General features: G+C 42.7%; 1 protein-coding gene across 1 annotated transcript; it reads left to right on the forward strand.

The window, feature by feature from the left end:
* Positions 1 to 1,103: 1,103 nt before the first annotated feature.
* GPR37 (G protein-coupled receptor 37) lies at positions 1,104 to 14,392 on the forward strand. Its single transcript, XM_068402262.1, has 2 exons — positions 1,104 to 1,793; positions 13,574 to 14,392. Exons 1-2 carry the CDS (start codon positions 1,104 to 1,106, stop codon positions 14,390 to 14,392), a joined length of 1,509 nt encoding a protein of 502 aa, XP_068258363.1.
* Positions 14,393 to 24,916: the final 10,524 nt, after the last annotated feature.

Genomic DNA, 24,916 nt, shown 5'->3' on the forward strand with positions numbered 1-24,916 from the left:
GCGGGGAAGCGGCTTCTGTCGGCGCCTCCCCGCGCGCAGAGGCTGCGGGACGGCGGGCAGGGAGGGCAGGGCTCGCCCGGACCCCGCACCCTCCCCTCGCCCCGCCGCCCGGCTCCCCCGGCGGGCGGGCGGTGCCTCGGTCTCGGCAGGGCGGTGGATCGGCCCCGTAGCGTCGCCGGGCGGCGCTTGCGCACTGCGTACAGCCGCGCTTCTAGCCTGTCTCCCCGGCGCGGCCCCGGGAGCCGCGGCGGAGCTGAGCCGAGCCGCACCGGGCGGAGCTGGGCCGGCGCCGCGGGGAGCCGGGAGCAGGAGCACAGCCCATCGCAGACCGCCTCGCCGCTCCCCGCCCAGCCCCTGACGGCCCGGGCGGCCGCGGCTGCCGGCCCGGTTCTCCCGCTGCCCGCACGGCTCCGGAAGGCAGGAGCAGCCCCGAGGGGTCGGTCCTGGGGCTGCATCCGCGCCGTGCCGCCAGCAACTTTGCCGCCCCGGCAGTTCTCGCCGCTCTCCGCCGCGGTGCGAGCGCTTAGGCGGCGCGGTGATTAATCCCGGCAAGAGTTTCGCAAAGCTCTTAAACACCCTAAGGTGTTCCGCGCAGCAACCTGTTTTCTCCGAGGCTGATAGAGAGGAGGAATTAGTGCTTGCGATTACCCGGAGAGAGGAGGTGTTGTCCACAAGGGACCTTTCCTCCCCAGTAAAGCCCCCAACTGCCCGCAGCGGCGGGAGGATGTAAATAGGCAGCACGGGGCCGGTGCCACTTCTGGCGAGGAGGCAGCGGTCCCGGGAAAGGGCGGAGCGCCGGAGGGGGGTTCTCCCGGCGCTGCACTTGCTACATTAACTCGGCGCGTCGGAGACGGCGACACAACTTTCCGGGTCTGCCACGGGAGGTGGCCAGAAGAACCTCGCCGCTGCTCCGCCCGCCGCGCCCCCAGCGCCGGCCGCTTCCCGCGGCGGACCCCAGCGGCAGCGGCGTCGCGGCTGCCCCCGCCCCGGCGAGGAAGGCTGTCGCCGGGAGCCGGGCGGGCATGTCTCCCGCTCCCAGCCTCGCCGAGCGGGGCGGCCGCCGCCTCTGAAGGGGAGCAGGTGAGCCCCGCCGCCTCCCGGCCATGCAGCCCCTCCGCGCTCCCCTCGCCCTGCTCTGCCAGGTGCTGGCCGCCTGGGCTGCCTGCGCCCTGGCCCCCGCCGCCGCCGCCGGGCTGCCGGCGCCCCCGCAGCGCGCTCGCTCGCCGCCAGCCCCGACGGCCCTCGCCCCGGGCCAGCGGGCGGCCGCGGCTCTCCCCGGGAGCGGAGCCCTCCCTCACCCGGCCGACGCCGCGCTCGGCGGAGCGGCGGGTCCTGGCGGCAGCGGTGCACCCCGCGGGGCGGCGGGGGCCGGGCGGCGGCGGGCGCGGAGCAGCGAGCGCGGAGCCGGCGCAGCGGCGGGCGGGCCCCGCTGGCTGCCCCTGAACGGCTCGGCCGGCGGCGAGGGCAGCGACGGGGGCCGCGGCAACTCCACGGGGCGCCGCGCCCGCCTCCGCAACCCCTTCTACCCGCTGACCGAGGAGTCGTACGGCGCCTACGCCGTCATGTGCCTCTCCGTGGTGATCTTCGGCATCGGCATCATGGGCAACATGGCAGTGATGTGCATCGTCTGCCACAACTACTACATGCGGAGCATCTCCAACTCTCTGCTGGCCAATCTGGCCTTCTGGGACTTCCTCATCGTCTTCTTCTGCCTGCCGCTGGTCATCTTCCAGGAGCTCACCAAGAAGTGGCTCCTAGAAGATTTCTCCTGCAAAATCGTCCCGTACATCGAGGTAATGGCGGTGGGTAGCGATGCCCGGGCCCGTGCGCCTCCGCGCAGCCCCCGCACGCCCGTCCGCGCCCCCCGCGCGCCCGAGGGGTCGCGGGCCCCAGAGCCCCCCTCCGGTCGCTGCTTCGCCGCCGGCCTCTGCTGCGTGCGGGGTCGTCGCTGCCCGCGTTCCTTGCTGCCGGCCCGGGGACGTGCAGGTGCGGCGCGGTCCCAGGCACTGCCGAGGCGGAGCGGGGCCCCGTCCCGGCACCGCAGGGACGGGAGGGGGCTCTGACCGCATCAGGTCCAGCAGCATCGGGGTTTCTGTAGCCTCAGAGTGAGCGCGTCTAGCTCTTCCACTCTTGCGAGTTCTGCCAAACTTTTCTTTCTCCCTGTGATCCTGAAAGGCGAAGAATCCTCTCAGAATGAGATTTCAAGGTTTTTTTGATTTACGTTTGTTGTTTTCCTGAAGTGAAGTGAATCAGGAAAACAAATGGAGGAGGTGATGACTGGGATAGGTTGTAAGAAGGTGATTGTAAAAAGGACCATCAATGGGATGTATGGGCTCTTAATTTATACTTCAGCGTTCAAATCTCACACTATTTATTTAGATTATCTTAAAAAAAAAAAAAATGATCCCAGCTCCATTTAAATTGCAGCTTCTTGGCAGTTGCTCAGAGGCTCTGTCAAAGAAGCTCTCAGCCAGTTGGCCAGAGTCCTGCCGGCAGCATTCAGGTTGTCCGCTTCGTTTATTTACTGGAGCTGAACACCGAGCCTTGGTGGTAGGGTGATAGCCCGTAATTCTGGCTAGCTCTGCTGTATTCCCCAAACCTTATGTTCAACATTATTCTGTAGCTGAAAGCTGAGGAAATAACTGTTGATTCTGTCATCCTGAGAATGAGATATTAGGAAAAAAACAAAACAAAACGAAAAACACCCCCCCCAAAAAAAACCAAAACCCAACTTGTTATTAATACACAGAATATCAGTTTCAACATCACATTGGTACACAGTAATACGTAATTAACTGTCAGCTGGTATTTTTGAGAAGGTGTTTAGAAAGATGTGTGGTGAGTGTAGCCACTAAGTTGTCATTACTTCTTTCGTGTGTGATACACTATTACCAGTGGTATTACCGGACAAAGGGTGGAGCTGTGCTACGCTTAGATGGATTCAAGGCCAGTAGTATACCACTACATTTGAAAAATTTGGAGTACACTTAATCGATTTGCATTTAAGAAGACACGAAGGGGTAAATATGTATTTGTTGAGAAACTGATAGTACTAGGAGCTTTTAGAATTTCTGAACTGGGTTCTGGGGCTGCTGTGTTAACCAGTAAAATAAGTAATACTGATTCAGTTAAAGTGTAACCATTTCAATTAAAGTAGGTACTGTAGTTTAAGTATTTTCAGGACTTTCCTATAGTGACATTTCACGCTTCCTAACCTTTTTTTGGTGCATCCACATACAAAATAGAAATAATTCTTTGTAATGCTGATTCTAATTAAAGATCAGTAATTGAAATGATTTGTGTGGCCACGCTGTTCTTCAAAATTAGTTGCATATGCTGTGCAGCTTTGGGCACTAAAGAGCTTGTCAAACTGAAAGTAGTTTAGCTGAAATGTAGTTGCTGAAATTCAAAACTGTAATCCCCCAAAACATTCAGCTGCTGCTATCCCCCCTTTATACTTTAATGACACCTTATTTTTTCACTTTAAATTTCTGTAGATGTCTAGGGTTGAAGTCTTATTCAAGAACTGGCACCAATCCAGTCGCAATGGACTGGTAGCATGGTGCCTGTCTTAGTCTTCATTATTACGAGGGTCTAAAAGTGAAACATTTTCCTTGTCCCTGAGGAAATTTAATTAATTTTTATCTAAGGTACAGATATAAAAAGGTACAGCCTTGGGGTTGTGTGTTGCTCCCAGAACTGTATATTTTTCATTCAGTAATCGTTAAATATAATAGTCATGTATGTGAAGTATATTCATCACTCTGGGAGCAGTAAATAAAAGGCTGGATTTCCCCCTCCTTTGTAAACTGTAGCCATGAGTGGCAGATACTGAACACCACTAGTGGATTGTGCCTCTCCACAGCTCACCTCGAGCTTGGTGAGAAGGACACTGTCCTGGAAATCAGAATTTGACCCTACAGAGATGGAGGAGAGAAAGCAAAGTTTTGCCACTTTCCACGTGTTGTTCTAACCTCACAGGCGTTACACAGTGACACTGACATCAGCAGGAGCGATGCAGATGTGGAGCACGTCACAAAATCTGCCCGGTGAGCAGCTGCTGCTCCATGCTCTGTCAAGCATTGTTCACAGCAGTGCACTCATCTGACAGCTGAACAACACTGTCTTCTCCCTTGTTGTGACTCACCTGGGCAGGCTCATCCCCTTCTCACACAATGGGAGAAGGATGAAGTCCTTGTAGCTCCTTGAAAGGAAAGCTGTAGACAGCTATCTTCAGGAGAGGTTTCCAGAGCTTAATGGAATACAAATAGAAGCATCTTTCTCAAGATGAAAAAATTTTAAGCTGTTGTCTGTGTTTTCTGTAAGTTAGCCCAGCGTTTTGTTCTTTTAAGCGTCTCTTTGTTCCATGCTTTGCATCTCTTTTTTGCATGCAAGTTCTCCTCATATGCTGTTCAGGGAGCTATGTGTCTCACCCAGAGCTGTAGAACCAGAAATATCTCACTTCCAAGCATCAAAGACCCTTACTGGACTGAGCCCTCTGTCATAGCAGCTTGTACTTTCAGAACTAGGGAACAGGGGATGTCTGATTATCCAGAGCAAGTGATATTGTGATCACAGCATTTTAACATAATTCGAGCATGCTTTGTATTGTGTTTGAAGGTTTCAAGTGATCCCGGTGAAGAACCTTGAGTTTTCTTAGTTTAGCCTCTTGTGGCCAATTGTTTTTCATTTCTGCTGTTTAATGGGTATTGTGCAGAATTTCAGTAAAGCATGTGTTGCCAGTGATAACACACATGCACACAGTCTGGGGAAAATGTTTTATGATATCTTCAAGCACATTTGTATAGGTAAATGTTGAGCTTCCAGCAGTGGAAAGACTCCACAGTATTTAATTTAAAGGGCAGTTTTCCCATACCTAATAAAGATCTGCTGTGACCAAGTACATTAAGCAGTCATTTCAGCCATATATTGTATCACAGTTTGGTCACTTCTTTTAGAATTATGTCATGGCCATGTGTGCATAAGGAATGCTGTGCACATGACTGAGGAAGAAACTGAGTAAATTAATTCTTCTGTACTTCTCATGAGGTCTTTAGATGATAAGAGTAAAACTGCTAGAGAACAAAGCTAGAAAGACAGATGGTTAGTAGAAGTGGATGAAATTGTCTCCATCAAGAACTTAACTTGACCCTGATAATGGCACTGTCCTGGAGAATTTTTTTGAATGCACTGAGAGGGAACTGAGAAGAGAACTGGGGCAGCTACTCTGCCCATAAGGATGTGTGGACATGTGCTTCTCCTTTGCAGTTTTAATCCTCTGCTCAGCAGTTCTTAAAATTTTGCCACTTTTCTGCAGATGTTTCAGAAGTCTAGCTTTAGGCATGCATGTCTGAAGTGTTTACCTGCACACCGTGTTTATGTTGTCTTCCATATAGTGTTCTCAGTATTGCTCAGGATCAGGAGATATAGGGTAAATGACAATACAAAGCAATGGCTTTGGCTAATTCCTGTTCCACAAGCCCTGCCAATGTGGAACCCTTTTCTTTTTGTTTAAGTACACCCAGTCTTTTCAGCAACAGGACTAGGGGGGGAAAAAAGAGTACAGTACAATATAGTTCCAGTTCCCCTACTTATAGATTTATGCTAGGCCTTAGTAGAAAGAAGTGTGGGTGTAGACAAAATCAGTAGTTTTATTGTGCTCCTGAATATTTCATGGCTGTTGAATATAACAGTCCTGTGAAGTAGCATTTTTATTTTTTATTTTAATGCTAGAAGCCAGTAGTGAAGAGGTTAAATAAGTTGTTTAAGGCCCAGAGCAGCTTGCTCAAGGTGACAAATGGCTTCTGTCAACTAGGACTGGAAACTGTCTTTTGGGCTTTAAAAGGAAGCTTGCTTGAGTTGTGTGCATTCTGCTCTTGGAGGTTACACTAGAAGCTTGATGAGTTTGAGAGAGGTTGTTGGAAGTGAACATCACTTTCTATGCTGGCAGACTGAGACAATCTACTTATAGTGGAGTAAGGATTTAGAACTGGGGAAGCGTTTAGAACGAGTGTTTGCAGAGGCTGATTTACTGTCTTGTGCAGTCCAGCGCAGAGCAAGAAGTTGCCGAGGCCAGTGATGGTACTCAGCCCTGCACACAGTGCTAATAAACGTGAGCCTTTGTCATACTCCCCACAAAGAAGAGAAAGACAAAGTTTGTGGTGTCCTCATCTGGACCATATCGTGCGTATGAGACTGGCTGGGCTCCGGAGCAGGCTGATGGTGAAAGCCTCTGAAATCTGATGCCCAGTCTCTGAATGTGCTTTTGGCAATCGATTTGTGGCATCACTCCTGTTTCTGGTGGGTAACTTCCAGCTCAGGAAAGCTATCACAATTAGTATTCTTAGTGGAAAGCGTAAGGATTGATTTGGCCTGGAATGCAAATTAACTCCCTTTCCCTGGAGCTGACCCTCCAGGGCAATTTGAGGTGAGACTTTTTCCTCTTTCTCTCTTTTACTTGGTAGAGGCGGCAAGTGGGAGGCACAAAGAAAGTGGCCGTTCTCTGCCTGTTCCAAAGCTGTCAGAAGAGATCCTTATTTTAAGTTTCACTTTAGGGAAGCAAATACATTTTTTATGGGAGTTTATAAAAGCTGTGTATTATCTGTCTTTTCTGTGTCATCTGTTATGCGGCATCTTCTTTATGTCTCTTCTTTGACTCTGGTCAGAGTTAGGCTCCTGAACCTCCAGTAAGTCCTCTGGGTTGTAGACAAAGGTCCTCAGAGAGGTTTGGAGTTTCAGAGCTTCATACTGAGTTTTCTAGGGCAATGGCTACATTTGTCTTTTACCAAGCAGAATATCTTCAGCACTTATCACACAATAAATAATTATTTAAAACAGAAGTGTTAATGTATCTCTGCCCTTTAGGTATTAATGGCATGATGGTAGTAACTGCTATGTTGGCTGTCCTATCAATCTTTCTTTCCTCTGCAAACCCTGTCCTTAGGGGCTTATAAGTTGTCCATAAAAAATTGCTTTTGGCTTAAACTTTGCATGTGGCATTTCAGCATGGAAATGAATTTGTGTCAGACTACGTTTAAAATTTGGGTCACTAATATTTAAGTTACATATGTGCGCAGAGAAGGAGGCAGCATCTGCTATCCCGGCACCATTGACTCTGCTCTGAGCACTGGGATGTCATTTCTCCATATGACAGGATTTTGCCTGCAAAGGAGGAAGAGGCAGATTTTTAGCAGCAGTTCCATGTTGTTAATGTTAAGAATTAGTGCAGGAGTCCCTTGTGTAGAGTGATGAGAATTTGATCCTCAGTGGAGGATGGCACTCATTTCTTTATTTAAAAAAAAATAAAAGTAAATTAAATTTACTTACATGGTAGCATGGTAGATTGCAAACAGGAAAATGAACAAAAATTAAATCCTTTTCTATTTTTGATTTTTCCAACCCTCTAGATAAGCATGTGGTGTACTAATGAGTATTTCCAGTGCCCTGACAGTCTGGTTGGCTTTTGCTTCCAACAGAATTCAAGAGCAGCTCTTGGAAGTGGATTCTGAACACTGTTACTCTTAGGATATACAGAAGGATAAGAAACACGGAAAGCACGTGCTGTATGTCTCCCTGATATGAGTGTTGATAGTACTACAAGGAAACAACTGTATTGTACCTGTTGTTCCATGTGTGTAGGACCTCTCCATGATAGTAGTTTCCAGAATTACCATCTTGTCTTTTAGATAATTAAGGTGACATAGGTGCTCATCCAGAATGCTTAAGCTATTTGCTAATGTCAGAGAGGTATTCTGGCCCCAGTACTCCTTAGCTACTGAATTACTGCTGCCACACCACAGTAGCATTTCAACAGAGTGACCCTTACCTATTTAAAGCATAAAGCCATTAATGTTTAATAGCACTTCATGTAAGCAATATAGAGCTATTATATATATTTATTTTGGTTCTTTTATAGTAATGACCATCCTCCTTGGTTTTTTGGGGCTTTTTGTTTTTGTTTTTTTTTAATTAAAGAGCAGAAACCAGAAATCTAGATAAACTTAAACAGTTGAATAATTGTTTGCAATGGGATGACCTTTTATTTTGTGATAGTCCAGTCTTATTACCAGACTCTGTACTCTAAGTGTAGAGTAGCACAAAAAAAAAAGTATTGCAGTCTGTACTAACTTTGTTTATTTATCTTAGGCAAAACTGACAGGTCTGCAAGAGCCATCATGATATGTTGCATTAACATGCTCTAAAGCTATGAAGTTTGATGTGGATATAGAACAGCCATAATAAGATGGTAGACTATAATGGCTTGGGGGAAAAAATTAGTCGTTTACATGCTATAACAGGAATGGATATAAAGAGTCTACAGGGTGTCACTGAGAGCTCAGAGATGGCTTGGCTAGTAGACATCAACCTTTTCTGTAGTTCAGCTTTCCTGTTACAACAGGAAAATGTTTCAAATACCATCCTGTCTTATAACAGAGGAAGGAAGAGTGCCATGTAGTTTAAGAAACTGTGTTATCAACATAAAATATATTCTGTCTTAGAAAATCCAGCTTCAGCTGGTAGAAGCAGTCACTTCTTATAACTCCTTTATTTTATCTTGTTCCATATAAACTCAGTCTACATTGTTTCCCCTCACCTCTCCATCAGAAGGCATGCTTGAGAACACGATGCCTGAGATGATTAATGGTCCCTCTTATTTGCAGCCTTGAGTTGCTCATGGCTGGTTGATTCCCATTCTGTTATATTCACTGTCCTTCAGCTTAAGTGACTTTTGTATCTCAAGATAGACTTATTTGTAGATAGCAGCAATATCCTTTCTTGGTTTTCATCTTACTGGACTGAGTGACCCAACCTCTCTTCTATATTCACTCACAGAATTTGGTCTTTGTTGACCTTTTCACCCAAGTCACCTTTTCTGATCTCATTTCTGGTTTTGTTTTCATTACCTTTATCTAGTCAAGCAGATATTAGTGAGAGAGAATTCAGTCTTATTTTCACTGCCATTACTCATTGTACTACATCTGCACTGCTTCCCTGGTCAGCCACAGGCTCTGCTGCTAGAGGCCAGGGCCAAGAGCTGTGGGACCACAGCCAGGAGAAGTAGGACAGGCCAGGGAAGGCCTGGGAACATTTCAGTAATTGATAAAGTTTGTGAAAGGGGAATGGGTATGTTGGAGGGACAGAGACGAGAACTGATGCAATTAACCTGAGCATTTAATGAGTTTACTGTTGTTCTCTCTGGCCTCAGTTCCCCAAATGAGTTTTGACACAGTTGACTAAAAGCTGGTGAGCTAATGACCAACGGTTTATTCAGTGTCTCAAAGGGGCATCACGGTGCCCACTAACATCCCTGTCAATGCTTGTAAAGGAGCAACAGTATTAAGAGACTCTTTTGTAACAATAATGTCTTCTTTTGTGTGTGTATGCTGTAGCTGGTAATCCCTTCAACAGTGGTTCTCTGCCCAAGTAGTGTGGACACCTCCTCAAAGCAGGGGTTACTTTACCACCTCCTCAAAGCAGATTGGTGGTCGTTCAGTTAGAAACTTGGGGACTTTTCCGATGCCATCTAGTAAGAGAAGGATGTAAACTGGTGTCATCCTGAATGTCTATAGAGACTCAAGGAGAATCTTCATAGGGACCATATGGAAATAAATCACACAACTAAGTGATGACCAAAAACTACTGAGCCTGGCTCACCCTTGCCTTGCCTCATTTCCTGCCGAGTTGCTGGAATTAAGACAGCAACAGCATATCATTATATCAGAAACTCAGCAGTTACAACAAGAAGAGCACCATTAAACTCCATGTAGCTTTGCACCACTTTAGGATTTGTTAATTTGTCCTTTACCTACTCTCCATCAAATGAATTATCTTCATTCTCTGGTTATTTCAGGGCAATGTAACAGATTAAAAAGGAAACTTCTCTGGCTTCCTCCACATTTTCAGCTTAACCCTAATTATTAGTATGAGTGGTATGAAGAAACACCCCTTAACTGAAATTATGTGAACATGCAGAATGCATGTCCCAGTTATCTCCCACAGAGGTCGTGAGCAGCACCCATTGGTTTCGCTGGCTATTACTCATAGTCTGCAATGTGGGGTAAGTAATCAGACCCTTAAATTGCTTACTGCCTTTAAGCAAGTCAGCTGGGGTGAATCCCTGTTCATCTGCGTCACGGTTTAAAGCTGGGCCGGCTATTAACCCAGTGGCAGATGCTCTCTGTTAACCCTCTCCTGCCCCCCACCCTAAGGGAAAGGGAAAAGGGAGAGAGACTTATGGGTTGGAAAGTTAAAACAGTTTTAATAAACTATAGTAATGAAAAAGAGTATAATAAGAATAATAGAAATAATCAAATATATACAAATATATATACAAAACCAAGATTGAGAGCTTGGAAATCCTCCTCGGGCAGAGGGGAAAATGCAGTAGCTCCCCCTGCCATCACACCTGCAGGCTTTTAACTGGAGAATTGGCAAAGCTGGTACCAATCAGTGGGAGACAGGAGGGCCCCTCCCTCCTGGGCCCCACCTCCAGGAGGGGGTGGGTTAGTGATAAATAGGAAAGTGAGAATGACATGTATGGGATGGAATACCTCGTTGGTCAATCTTGGGTCACCTGCCCTGGCTGCTCCTCCCTGCAGGTGCAACCCCCTTTCGGCTCTTCACTTGTAAGCAGTGAGGAATTTAGCAGTGACCTTGGTTTCTCTAAGACTAATTGGCCTGGTTTGGGTTAAACCAGGACAATCTGCTTGGGAGTGTTTGTTTTCTGCAAATTTTTCTGTGGCATCACTAACTCCGTTAATCTACAGAAAATGGGAAACCATTGCTGTTCCAGAGAAACACTAGCTTTGTTTAGCTTGTTTCACAGGAGAATTTTCAAAGCCAACTTCCACTGTTCTTAGCTGTTTCCTCTTGCTCTTTTTCACCGTCTTAAACCTCCAAGTTGTTGGTCAATTAATGTGACAGGAACCCCGTAGGTTACGTTTGTTCATGGTAGGCATGTCTTCTTTCATTACTCCAGCCTTACCAGCTGCAGAGTTTTAATGTCTCAGCCACAGCCTGTTTGCAGTGAAATGCTAAAGCAATAAAAGCGTGTGCGTTGGGGGTGGGGAGGAGAGGTTCATGTAAGATCTGAGAGGGAAAATGTTAGTGTACAAAACCTCAGGTTTTCTTCTGTTCTGCTGATTTTTATTTCAATCCCTATTAATTCCTGAATCTCAGTTATTTCCCTGTCTTCCGTAGTTGTAGGGAGCTGATTCCTGACCCTTTTGTTATTCATATTGGATGTTCTGGCTAAAGGTTTTGCTGTCACTCTAAGGAATTTGAAGACTGAACATACATTTAAATGTTTCAGAAACAAAATTGCTAGTCTGGAATTTAAAAATGACTCAGCAGTGATACATGAAAATTCTCTTTCATTAGCTAAGTTTATCACTGTTCATTAAGATTTCCCTGTAACTGTAATTTTTCTTTAATTGTTTTTATTTTTTTGCTGTATTTACCAAGCTTTCTTTGAATCTTGTCAGACAGTTTAACTCCTTAAATCAATAGGTTTGCCTTTTAAAAATGTTTACAGTACTGCTTTGTCATCATTAAATATTCCTGCAACTTAATTAGTAAGAGATTGCATCTTACTCATCCCATCTTTTAGGAAGCTGCTTCAAAGAATTCTCCAACTAAGCCAATGCCTGACAGTTCTAATCCCAAGTGCATAATATTTTTCAGTGATATTCAATTTTAGCAATCTGATATGGCCATTAAATATTGGAAGCCAAAATTAATGATACATTTATATAATTGTGCATAGTTGTACTATCTATCATTGCAGAACTTTTTACAAGAGATGCATAAACAGGAATATTTCAAAATTATGGTGGAAATGAGAAAGTACTTTTTTAAATCTACCTATATGAAATTTAAATATATCATTGCATATAAAATGTGGATAAGCAAAAATATAGTGAAATGCCTAATATTGCCCTGGATTTCCCAGTTAATTGCACAGACGTGGTTTATTCATGGTAAAAGTAAGCCTTCTTTACATTTATTAGGAATATTATTTAACAGTTTTCTTTTCTTTTCTTTTCTTTTCTTTTCTTTTCTTTTCTTTTCTTTTCTTTTCTTATCAACACATTTTCAGCATAACACAAACATGCAAACCCAAGAAAATAAATGAATTAGAATGCAACAGGGCACCTAATCTTTCTCCAACTGAAGTTAATGGGAGTTCTGCTTTGAATTTGAACTGAAGTTGAATTTATTGGAAATAGGATTAAGTCAAAATGTATATAGTCTTCTTGCAAATTTCTTTTTAGGAAATCTAATTATAAACAGGATAAAATAATAGGAAATTATGTTTCATGACAGTACAAGATTTCTGTTCATGCATAGAATGATGGTTATTAAAGCTAGAGAACATATGCATTGCTCTGTACTTGCTCCTTGCAGTATATAATTGAGGGCTCTATCCAATTCATCTTTAAATCATTTAAACAATCAAACTTCTGCTATTTCTCCTGGCCTGCAGTACACTCTCCCACAGGATGTTTCCTATGAAATTAAGCCTAGATTTTCTTGTGAATGTTTTCTAAATGAAATGTTGACGATAATTAAAGCCTAACTATTATAGTGAAGGTCAGTTTTGCACAGGCTCTGGAAGTCTGAAGATTTCAGATACAGTCTCTTTGAACTCACAGTATGGGATGACTTTATGTGCCTGCATCCCATCAAAATTTCACTTAAAAGCCTAAGTCCACAAAAACAGTTGTTAGACCCTACTCCATTCAGTAGATGCCTAATCCGCAGGATTCCTGAATATTGTAGGTATGGAAGGTTTCGATGTTATGATCCCCTGCATGCTTGATGAACATGCAATGTGGGCATAAGTTTGTACTTCTGCTGAAGGAAGACTCTCCCATCTCTCCCCTTTTGACTTAAATTCCAACCCCTGTGGTGAAACTGATCTTTTTGAAAAACACCCCTTAGACAAACGGAGGGGAGGAAGGGGTTTAGTTTTACATATTGGTCAGTTCCTCAATTTTTTTTTCCACTGTGTTGCACTGATGCTTGCATGGGCCTCCAGGAGAGGACGGCACCAAGCTGAAATAAATATTTGTAGGCAGAAAAACAGAAGGACATAGTCTTTGGGAATGCTTGCTGGATGATAGTTCAGCAAACACTGGAAGCTAAGTTCTGACTGTGATGCTTCTTTTGATGGTGCTCAGCACCATGGTACTTAACTGTCTCCTACACTGGTGCCCCTAAACTAGGTTTTCCTTTGTCTTTGTCAGTGAAGGGGCTAGACATGACTGGTGTTTCAGAGTACAAATTGAGCTCTCTGTAACTATGAAAGAGTATTAAGAGCCTTCATCTGATGTGCAATAAATTAATTCCCTCCTCAGCCTGAGTGAGTTCAGGCCTTTGTCTTCCGTCTCTAAGAAGACTGCTGTCAACAGGGGACCAGGGGTCTTTTGAAGGGGATGAAGTTTTCCCACTTGCCACTGAATAATAGACTGTACCCTTGTAGCTCTTCTTTTTTTTTTACTTTTTTCCCTTTTTTTTGTCCTTTCCCCAGACAGCACCTGTATTAACCTGCATTCCCTTTTCTCCTTCCCAGGTAGCCTCCCTCGGAGTCACCACCTTCACACTGTGCGCCCTCTGCATCGACCGATTCCGTGCCGCCACCAACGTGCAGATGTACTACGAGATGATCGAGAACTGCACCTCGACGACGGCCAAGCTGGCAGTCATCTGGGTGGGCGCGCTGCTGCTGGCCCTGCCGGAGGTTGTGCTGCGGCAGCTGGCGAAGGAGGACCCCGAATACAGCGGCAGCCCACCGGGCGAGCGGTGCGTGGTGAAGATATCCACCGCCCTGCCTGACACCATCTACGTGTTAGCTCTCACTTACGATGGGGCAAGACTCTGGTGGTACTTTGGCTGCTATTTTTGTTTGCCTACCCTTTTCACTATTACCTGCTCGCTGGTGACAGCGAGGAAGATCAGGAGGGTGGAGAAGGCTTGCACGAGGGGGAACAAGCGACAAATTCAGCTGGAAAGTCAGATGAACTGCACAGTGGTGGCTTTGACCATTTTATATGGGTTTTGCATCATTCCTGAAAACATTTGCAACATTGTGACTGCCTACATGTCCACAGGGGTCTCTCGGCAGACTATGGACCTCCTCCATCTCATTAGTCAGTTTCTTTTGTTCTTTAAGTCCTGCGTTACCCCAGTTCTCCTTTTCTGCCTCTGTAAGCCTTTCAGCCGGGCCTTTATGGAGTGTTGCTGTTGCTGCTGTGATGAATGCATCCAGAAGTCTTCAACGGTGACAAGTGATGACAATGACAATGAGTACACCACAGAACTGGAGCTCTCCCCTTTCAGTACCATCCGTCGTGAAATGTCCACTTTTGCCTCCGTGGGGACTCACTGTTAATTGACCTTAGGACTTTGTTTCCTATATCTTTTTCCTTTTTCTTTTCTTTTTTTTTTTTTTACTTCATACTTTTCTTCTTGGAGGAAAATGCAAGAAAAAAAATGATTATTGAAAACTACTCTGGAAACCAATCTGCATCTTAACGGTCGTGCTTTGGAAAATAATTTGTTTGGTTATTAAAACGAAAAAAAGAGGGAGAAGGAGAGCCAGCACTCAGTTTTAAATCATGATGTTTTGCATGGTGCTAGGATTTTATTGTTTGGGGAGGAGAATCCATATCAATCCACTTTAATTCCATAGTATTTTTTGATAATCACTGTAAAATGATTGTGTAGACATTGTGGGTTTTGCAGGGTGTTTCATGTAAAAGATGTGGTGGAAAGTATTTGAAGATAGTTTTAATCCAATTACTGTACCCTATTGTGAGAGGATTTGGACTTCAGAAAATTTATATAGTAGCATAAAAATAAATGAGCATTTATTCTTTTAACTTCATTGTCAATCTGCATTTAACAAGGACACCTATAAGTAGCATTATATTCCTTTAATAAGTAAAAAAAAAAATCTTTGCTTTGCATAAAATAATTTAAATGGCCGTATTTAATTTACCATTCGTGCACTTACCCTCAGAGGCTATAATTACAGTGTTTAAGGAAGATGGTTATAATGGTATTAGATTTACATGAGTGGTTTTTTTAATGTATATTATGAAGGTTCAATGTGCCTCATTGAAAATTTCCTTCTTAACCTGCAGGTATACAAAACCTGAGTTATTTTGTACTTCTTACAAAGAAAGATTTGCTTTCTCACTAAATTTTGTCTTGTGTGGTTTCAAAATCAAGTTTCTTTCCAGTTTGTTACTGGTTTTACATTGCGATTATGTCCTCAGTCTCTGTATGTATAGCTCCTACTGGCTTCGGTGAGCGTCCCGTTGCAGAGGAAGGCATTCTTTTGCCAGAGGTTTGCTGACAATAAATGTGAGGGACTGAAACATGTGGAGGGTGAATTCCTCTTTTAAAAAAGGTATAAACACACTGGGACACTTGGGGCTTGACCCAGAGCCCATTGCAGTCAATGGAAAGGTTTCCATCAATTTCAGGCGGCTTTGGATCAGACTGGCATCTCCTATTTATTCTGGGATATGTAGCATGAATATTAATCACGAGGGCTCTCTATACCGATTATAAATAATGCTACTCTATTCACTAGCAGCTCACAGCTCTGAAGCTGTTTTTGAGAACCATGGTGTGTTTTGCTGATGGCTTCTTGCTGTCTGCAGAGTTATTAAAATGAGGGTATGTCAACACTGCCAGCAACAGTGCATATAGTAAAATGTAAAGTTGCTATAAGCAAGCCAGGTTGGAGACTGGAAAGTGCCTCTCTGTACCGGCAGAGCTTATTTGCCCCACTACTTGGCTGAAGTAGACAGGCTGTTCTTGGCAGGCAAGCTGGCTCATATTTACACTGGGCAGCAGGCTGAAGAGTAGACACATGCTAAGGAACTGGATTTGTTATAATTAGCTTATATTTTAATACTAATTAAATAAATAATACAATTGCAATGGTATGTGCAGAAGTAAAATCCCACGCGTTTGACCTTTGAAATTAACAGTGACTGTAGCTGATGTAGTCTTACTTCCCGATACCTGCCTCTAAATATGTTAAAGAACTTGTTGTAACTTCTGGAAAGGAGTCTATTTTTTTTTTTTAGATTCTGGACTTAATATGTTTAATCTTTCTGTCTGCTTAGGCAAGTGGTATTTCTTCTTCTTCTTTACCATTTTAACCTATAACAATTTCAACTGAAAAGCAGTTGAAATTAATTAATCTGGATATTAATCCAAATACAAATATGCACTTGAGTTCTTTTTCTGATTTTTGAGTCAGACATTGGACCCTAGCAAAACAATCTGCTTTAAGCACAGGCCTAAATTCAAATATGTGTTTCTGTTTAGGACTTGCTAAAGTACCTTAAGTTTTTAAAATAACTTTGTAAGATGGTCAATCACTTCTGAAGACGGGGGAACTGTCCCTTCTCTATAAACCCTTCATTGACTTCTAATTGCTTGATTACATTCAATAAACTATGAGAGGTATTAAAGAGAAAAGCTAAAAACAAAATCTCCTCACTGTGGTGCCTGTGTCTCCTCAAATACGTATTCCCGTTGCTACGTTTGGATTTGTACTATTCTTCTTTTTTTTAGGTGCCAATATTTATAAAGAATGGGAATAAAACCTCCCTTTTTGTTCCTTCATCGTGTTGCTTGCTGAATTGTTTCTCTCAGCTGCATTTTCACTCCTAGCATGAGCAGTGGCTCAAGGACCTGAGAAAGGAACAGCAGAACAGGAGGAAGCACTTTTTTTAAACGAAGGAAATACAGAAATTACTTGGGAATATCGAATGGTAACATTTCGCTAATTTGGGTGCAAGGCTGCACTGGGGCAGGAAAAGTCCCCAGTTGCCTTGGACGTTAGGTGCTTCCAGCTTTCCAGTCTGCAGCGGGAACGTGTAAGCTCTGCCAAGGAATGCTGCTCGCTCCCAGGTTAAATGCTCTGTGTCCCAGAGTGGTGCAGTGTGTTCCTCTAATGAAACATTTCCAGAATATGTGTATGCTAATCCTGCTGGGGGAAAAAAAAAACGGCAAAAAAGAGTTTTTAAAAGTTATTGGAGAAGGTAGAAGTTGAAGATCAATAATGCTGTGTTTGGAAATAACCCTTCTGCTTGTGTGGTGCAGCATTCTCCAGCCTCATATTCAGTGAGGCTTCTTTGTACCCCGTGTAACCTTGCCTTTTCTGCTGCTGAAAGAGCATTTTTCACAGCTATTTCTCCCCCCCCTCCCTATCTTGGACTCCATAGCAATTGGACATGCAAGACCCCCTTTTATTCTAATTTGTTCTCTAAATTGTTTAAACTAATCCCACATTAGCAGGTTTGCATTGTCACAGCCATTCTGATAAAGGCATGGCTTGTTAATGTGTTTAAGTGTCATGATAAATGATTCCTTTTGTTAAAGATGGGGTACTGCATTGCTTTTGTTCCTGCTTTTGGGATTGATGCTCTGAACTCTTGAAATTTTCCTGGTGTTTGCTTTTCTTACTCTCTTTAATATTCTTAGAAGCCATTTCTGTCTGTTTTGAATCCAGTTCTGTAAGACATTTGTCTATTAACAAGAGGGCATTTAATGGACTGATCAATTAAGATTTGGAAATATTTATGGCAAGGGTTTAATTCTTTTGCATAAAATAGAGAAACAAGCAGAGCATGGCGATCAACATAAAAGAAAAGTGATGGAATGGAATATCAGATTGTGAGGTAGGAAACCCTTATACCTCTCAGGTATGTAAACCTTTAATACATTAACACTTATCGTCCCAGCCCTGGTCCCGTTAAGAAATTAAAAACCATAAAGCTCTGGTATGAGTTCCAGTACGTCCAATGAGATCATGTTTCATGACCTGTATCAAAAATATGATCTTTGAGTAGGCCAAAGTACAAAGGTTAAATTATTGAAAAGTATTGCTCAGTTAGAAGAAATCTCTTATTTTACCCCTTCCAAGATTAATTCCTGCATCCAACCTTGAATGACTCCTTCCCGTAAATGACCTTAGTGACTTGCTCAGCTCCTGTTCTGTCACTGGGACCCAGATGCAAGCTTTCACAGCTGCTGCTCCAGCAGCTCTGGGAGTGGCTTCCAAAGACAATGTAGAGGTTTCCAAGCATGTTGTCCTTCATCTCTTCATAAGAAATTGTATGATGTTAGGCTACATGGAGAGACTGTGATATTGTGCTCATGGCACTCAGAGGCAAACTAGATTCCATGAAATGTGAGTTGCTATTGAAACTCTGAGTAGCTTCTCCAAATTCATTAAACAACAAGAGTATTCAAAACCTCTCCTAGGATCTATGAGCTGTTGTCTTAGGCCCAGTACAAATACATGCAACTTGCGCGATGCGTGCCTAACTGCTGTTGATGTTCTCAAAGACATTACTGAGCTGCTTCTGGGCTTTTTTTGCCAGATGACATTAACAAAAGTCATGAAACACATCATCCCCTTGTTACTGTGTTGGAATTAAGACTGAAGGCAAAACCTGCTCAAAATGAGTATGTCTCCTTAGATGGGCCCAGCCTTGTGTATGTATGGAGAGCACATCTAAGGTGGCTGCAGACTGCCAGTAGATACAGGCATAGCACAGTAGCATCAGCATAGATAGGTTTGTACATGTTCTGATTAATCGAAAATTTAGGTTCTGTTATTCCTAGAATGGAAGAGCTAGATTCAAAGTCTTGCTCTGCTTAATTTATAGATGAGACTTGAATTTGGTGGCTCAAAATCCCATCAGAAAGATACAATCACTGTGGTAATAGATACGCTGGTGAAAAGGTTTTTACCTCTCCTGTTGGAGTTGTTCCAACTTTTTTTGTAATTAATTATTGAAGTAGGAACTTCAGCCTCAGTACCCACACTGCTGACCTAAGGCACTGTGCTCTAGAAGCAATCGCTTTTGTTCACTCTCTGGTCCTTGGAATGTTTCTAAGGGGAACAGCCACTGTCAGAGAAGTGGAGAAATCATGACTCAAGACTAGCTGTCAGGTTGGTAAAGTGCTCAGTTGAGAAATGAGCAGTTTTCAAGTGCCTGCACTAACCCAGACATTTGAACCCAAGCCTGGTTTGGAATACATATTGCTACCCATTGCCTTACTGGTTCTTCTCTGGTAGAAAGTTGTGGATTTTTGTGTCTCCTGGATGGAAAACTCCCCACCTACCTGAGCAAATTGTCCGTTTCAGGTGACTAATGGGAGAGTAGTCACAGTGGATGAGCTTAAGCAGAAGGAAGTCTGATGCCTTGTTCATCTACATTTCTCTCTTGCCCAGCTCTTCGACATCTGTTGGTTTCTGAGGGTGTTTCCTCAGATAAGGATATTTTGCAGGCAGTGTTGCAGCACTACTGAAAGTTAAGCAGGGCAACACTGGGCAGATGCCCACCTATGCACCTTTGAGACTCTAGGCAGGCTGCAATCCCTCTGCCTCAGGAAGATTATAGCACATACGGATGAGGTTGTGTATTACCTTAATTCTGGAGAGGAGAACCTATGAAGTGAACTGCCTGCAAGAAGCTGGCTCACCTCAGCTCCATAAGAACCTAGACCTAATGATTTGCCCAGATTACAAAGGCAAACTGTGATCTTGAAGGAGGTCTTCCATGTCCTAATTTCTTATGTCTTCATCCTCAGAATATCCTTCTTCTTTTGCAGGCTGGAGATATAATAAGTGACAAGTAAAGTCCATTTTTCTAATAGCACTGAGAAATGTGATTAGGAGGAGTTATATCAAGCATTTTCTCTGATAATGCCTTTTTCTTTTTTTCCTTTTATTCTTTCCAACCTTTCTTTTTCTCTGAAAAGCTCAGTCAAAGTCAATGTGAGCAGATGATGTGAATCGTTAAAACTCAACCGTATCCCACATGCACTTTCTCATGCTTCAGGAACTGTATTTTTTCACTAATGTTTTGTATTTGATGGAATCATTTAAAACCTATGCCTAGCATATGTCAGATTTTCAAAAGCTGGCTATGTTTTGTAGTGAATAAGAAACCATGAAAAAGACACGGACTGAGACGCTCCAGGACAGACAGGCATCTCTGCTATAGAAACACTGACTCATGTTGACGGCTAAAGGTTCATCAAACAACTGGGACGAGAGCTGTATTTAATCATGTACTGCATTTAGCCCCTGAAATCCAGGCTACTTGCTTTCCCCGTGATACAATTTGGTAAGTTCAGGTTTTGGTTTTCAGGCAGTAAAAGTTGGGACAAAGACTCTGGCATTTTCAACATGTCCATGACAGCACTGAGAGCCAGTGTCTTCTGCTGATTGACACATTCCCTGTGTCATGTCACCCACAGTGCCAGGATCCATATGCCTGGAGCTGTCCCAGCCTCTTTCAAAAATGAGTTCAAAGGTTTCTGTCCTTGTGCACTTTAGCTTTAGTTTTGTGTCACAGCTTTTTACTACCAAAAAGTAGAAGACATTATCCTAACCAAAATGTTTGTGGGGTTTTTCTTCTACTAGAAATCTGTCCTGTTAGAGTTACAGAACTCTCAGTTTAAAGTGTTTAATAAAAGTGCTTATGGCAGCATTATTAATTAAGGTAGTAATAATAAGGTAGATCACTTATAGCTGAAGGGAAAGCTTTCATTTTGCTTCCTGGCTTTTTTTTTTTAATCCTTTATTTTTGCGTGATTACAAAGTTAATGTTCTTTGGTGTTTTCTTTTCCTGAAGCAAAATGTGAAAAACCCACAAGCGCTCATTCTTTTGTCTAGTTAGAGAAATTCCATCCTTGGCTTATATCAAGCATCTTCATTTATGTCCACAGTGAATTAAGGGCATTGTTCTTTGAGAAAGAAGCCAAAATACTCACATTACAAACCTGGTTATGACCAGCTTAATCTTGAAGAGATTAGATTTTGAACGCTGGGATGGTAATGTAAAATGAGAACTGTATTTTTTTAATAATTATGGCCTTGCCAGCCTAATCTTTTTAAAGAAATGGGAGATGTGTACAGTTCAACAATAGCTTGTAGCTAAATTTCATAACTGTCACAAGGGACTCCAGAATACATATAGTCTGGCATAAAATGATCTAATGGCAGCTGGATATGCATGTGATAATCCTTACTGAAGACAATACAACTATTTATGTGAAGAAATAGATTTTAGCCTGTTAGCTATTATACCAGAGAACTAAATTCTTCCCTAAGATGTGCTTCCAATTTGATTTAATGTGTGTCAGAAGAAAAATCTATTTAGTGTTTTTAGTGTTGTACAGAGAACACAAAAGCTTAAGAAAGAAGGTGTCCCATCTATAACTGTAGCCAGCAGTTATATGTCACATTTTTTCTTCTAAGTTCTGTCCTTCCTCTGTTTTGAAACAATTTCTGCTGGCTGTTCTTATCAGTCCTTTCAATGTCTTATTCCATTTACTAACTCTCCCTTGGGCAAAGGAAAATCCTCTTTTGTTTTTCTCATGATCAGTTCTTTTAAATTGGACTTCAAGTAAGTCTCATTCATTTTGTACAATCTATCCACTGGAAAACTTGAAGGTGAACAGTCCTTCTCGCTATGGAAAGTATTTACAAATAAAGGAAGCTGCAGTCTTTCTTTCTCTAAGCTAGCAGAACTAAAAAGAAATCTCATCAATCTGTGTGAGACCTGTGGACAGAGTATCAGCACTACAGTATGAATTTCTGACTTAAAGCTGGCTCACCTACATGCAAATCATGAGGCTCTGCCAACAGACGCAGCATTGTCCCCTTTCCAAAACACGGGAGGTTCCTACCTGAGATAATGCTGGCTCAGGTATCTTTATTTCATATAGCAATTGTCTACTGATTCTCTATTTCAATCTATAAAGCATACTCTTGCAGATTGTTAGATGCCCTCTTGACCTCCGACTAAAGTATTTCTCATTCAGGTCTTCATTTAACAGATATCAGCTGTGAGTTTAGATGAAGGCTTGCATGATTCCACTGGGCGTTAACATCAGTTGTTGACCTACATATGATATAAGATATGCCTGTGTATGGATGGCACTGTGTGAAGCTGCATCTACAAGTTGAAAGGACAGGGGTGTCTCACAGGCAGTGCTACCAAATGATGTTGCAGTACATCTGCATCCAGCCTCCTGGTGGTTGATGACAACTTGTTGACAAGTCTGTCAGTGCTGAAACCAGTTTTGAGAGGTCTGCATAGCAATGTTTTTAAAAAGGTTTAAGTGGTAGCCAATCTCTTAAACTATTTGTTCTTCCTGAAGACATCGTTGTTTCATATGGTGGAAGACTTGCCTTTGGCTTTTGCCAACAGAAGAAGAAGAAAGGAAGAGAGGCTCAGTTGTGGATTAGCTTGACTTCTACCTTTTGGGATAGAATTATCTAACTGTAACTGTTTCTTAGCTTCCCAGGGTTAAAGCAGATTAGACACTGAATCCTTGACTCTAACATAGAGCTCTGCACTGCCACCAAGGATGGAGCCAGTGAACCTGTTAATGAAGCCCCAGAACCCCAGAGAGAACACTGGACTTTTTTTCCCCAAACACACAGTCCTGTTGGAGTGGTAAATCCATTCTGATACACAGAGCATGGAGAGCGTGCAGGTTAGCCTGCTTTTCTTGATGTCTCCACTTGGTGTTGAAAGGGTTAACAATGTTAACATTTACTCTAGCAGAGCCTGGTTTCAGATGAATAGGGGCAGTTTGTGCCTTCTCAGTGCCTGTTTCAGACTGTCCTCATCCTGCACAAGGCAGCACTGTATCTGTTCACATCCTGAAGGTTCCACCGCCTGCAGGGCTTGACTTTTCTCAACCTTTTCTTTGGTAAATACAAAAACAAGATATAAAGTCATTGTTAACTCTTTGAGGAATTCGCTTTGGATACCTTCTTCTTCCTGGAGTACCACTGCAGCATAAAACAGAATTTGTAAATATGTCCATGACTAGCAACTACACTCAGAAGCAGCTATAGTGATTTGAACACTGCAAATCATATAAAGGAATGCAAAATTGTGGGTTTACATTGAATCTACAGTAGGTATTCAGCTAAGTGAAAACACACCCAAAATCTACCTCTTTCTGCTTTCAATGCATGACTCCCCAGTTATAGAATAATATTTGGGTTACTGTCAATCACAATATTACTGCTTAAGAATTCTTGAAATTTCTTATTCTTCCTTTCTGTTTTATTTTCCTTTGTCATCTTCTTTCATTCTATTCTTCATCTCTGTTTTTCTTGTCACCTGGATAATTTTAATTGTTTGTGCTGTTCTCTATACACCTCACAGTGACCCCTGTTTAATCAGAGCTTGGGTTTACTGAGTAAAAGGTGAGTTAAAGAAGACAATAAGCACTTCCAGCTCACTGCATTACCATGTACATATGTGGTTTGGGTCTTAACTGAAAATAACTCAATATAAAAGCCAAAAAATAAAGCAGCCTGACAGTAAACCAAATGCTATCAGAACCCGGAGGCCGGCAAAACAAGCATTGCTGTGGGCTTCTCTGCTCCCGTTCAGCAGCCAGCTGCAAAAGTCTGCCTTGGGATGGACCTGTCAAAAACACAGCTGGGAGTCCCTTGGAACTAATCTTTAACACAGTGAAAATTGGAATATGAGGTTTTCTAAATGAAATATTCTGTGTTCAGCAGAGTAGCATTTGAAACACCGAGGTCTGTTTCACCAGAGCATATTTGACCTGCTCTACCCCCGATCCACTGGCAGACTGTCAAGCTTTTGACCCTGCTGGAGGAGAAAAACTATTCTGTTGATTCTGGCATCTAAACGAAATATTAGTGTCAACCTAAAAGGATTAAAAGATGAAATTCCTTATCAGCAAAACTAATTCCATCTTGACACTTTCCTAACAATCACTAGCTCAGGAAGGACATTATGAGGTAAGATTTATGTTTGCCTGTAGAGAAAACTTCTTTATTCAAATTAAGAAGAAAGGTGCATTTGAGGCAAAGTTTGAACTTTTTTCTATATGCTATAATATATATGTTAACTAATTTAATATATGTTATATAGGAAACAGGAATGTTTCTTGCTTTACATTAGAACTAAATATTCAGTGACATAAAAATGGAAGGACAGAAAGGCGATAAACTGGGCTGACTCTTGCATAATGAGCCCCCACAATTTCACCCAGTTACTCCAAGTGAGGAAGTCTTGGTTCAGTTTTGGATAACAGAAGCAGATCTAATTGTTCAGTGAAGATGGAGACTTCTGCACTTCCATTTGCTTCTAGTGCTAATTATGCTCATTAAGAAAACAGCAACCCTATAACCTCAACAAACTTTGCATAATTTTGATAGTACAGGTTTGAATAAATCTAATTATATAAATGGAGTTGGCTCAGGTTACACTGGAATTACTGAACACAAGATCGGATCTCTTTCACACTCAGTTTCTGAAGCTGAACAGTTTTCTAACCTGAGGATCCATAAGCTCATTACTGGGTATTTACATATGGGTTTTGATGACAATGCAAGATAATTACCAGTAGTTCCTTCCTAACAGAGCTGAAAATCTGTTAGTATTTCCTCCTTCTCCCACATAGTCGATCCTCTTACAGATGCATTAAAAAAGCCTTGTGCGCATTGCTCCATTTAGCATGTGCCTCTTATGTGATCTCAGGACGGCACATCATTCTCATTTAGGCAAAGTATTCCTTCTGACTTTAAAGCTATCAGCTAAAGATAGTCCTGATTTTTTTCTTCACCCATTTTCTGTGTATAATTTTTTTCTACTTCCAATGTTAATTTTTAAGATGAAGTTCAACAGTAACTTTTCTACAGTTTGCTATAGGAGATTGTTTGCTGAAAGTCAACATCTGGTAAATAGCAAAAAAAGCTCTAGCTGTCAATAAGCAAGTTAATATAAATTCATCAGGGGCATTTACTCTTTTTAGAACATGATATAATCTATAGTCTGCTCTTTTAAAGATAAAATTTACTACATTTCAGCTGTCATTT

Source organism: Nyctibius grandis, chromosome 5 (genome assembly GCF_013368605.1).
Source record: "Nyctibius grandis isolate bNycGra1 chromosome 5, bNycGra1.pri, whole genome shotgun sequence".
Lineage (NCBI taxonomy): Eukaryota > Metazoa > Chordata > Aves > Nyctibiiformes > Nyctibiidae > Nyctibius > Nyctibius grandis.

What these genes read in the sequence shown, in the direction of transcription:
- GPR37 (XM_068402262.1), top strand. Translation starts at nt 1,104, where the DNA reads ATGCAGCCCCTCCGCGCTCCCCTCGCCCTGCTCTGCCAGGTGCTGGCC. An exon ending in AAATCGTCCCGTACATCGAG is followed by an intron (nt 1,794 to 13,573) that starts GTAATGGCGGTG and finishes TCTCCTTCCCAG; the next exon opens with GTAGCCTCCCTCGGAGTCAC.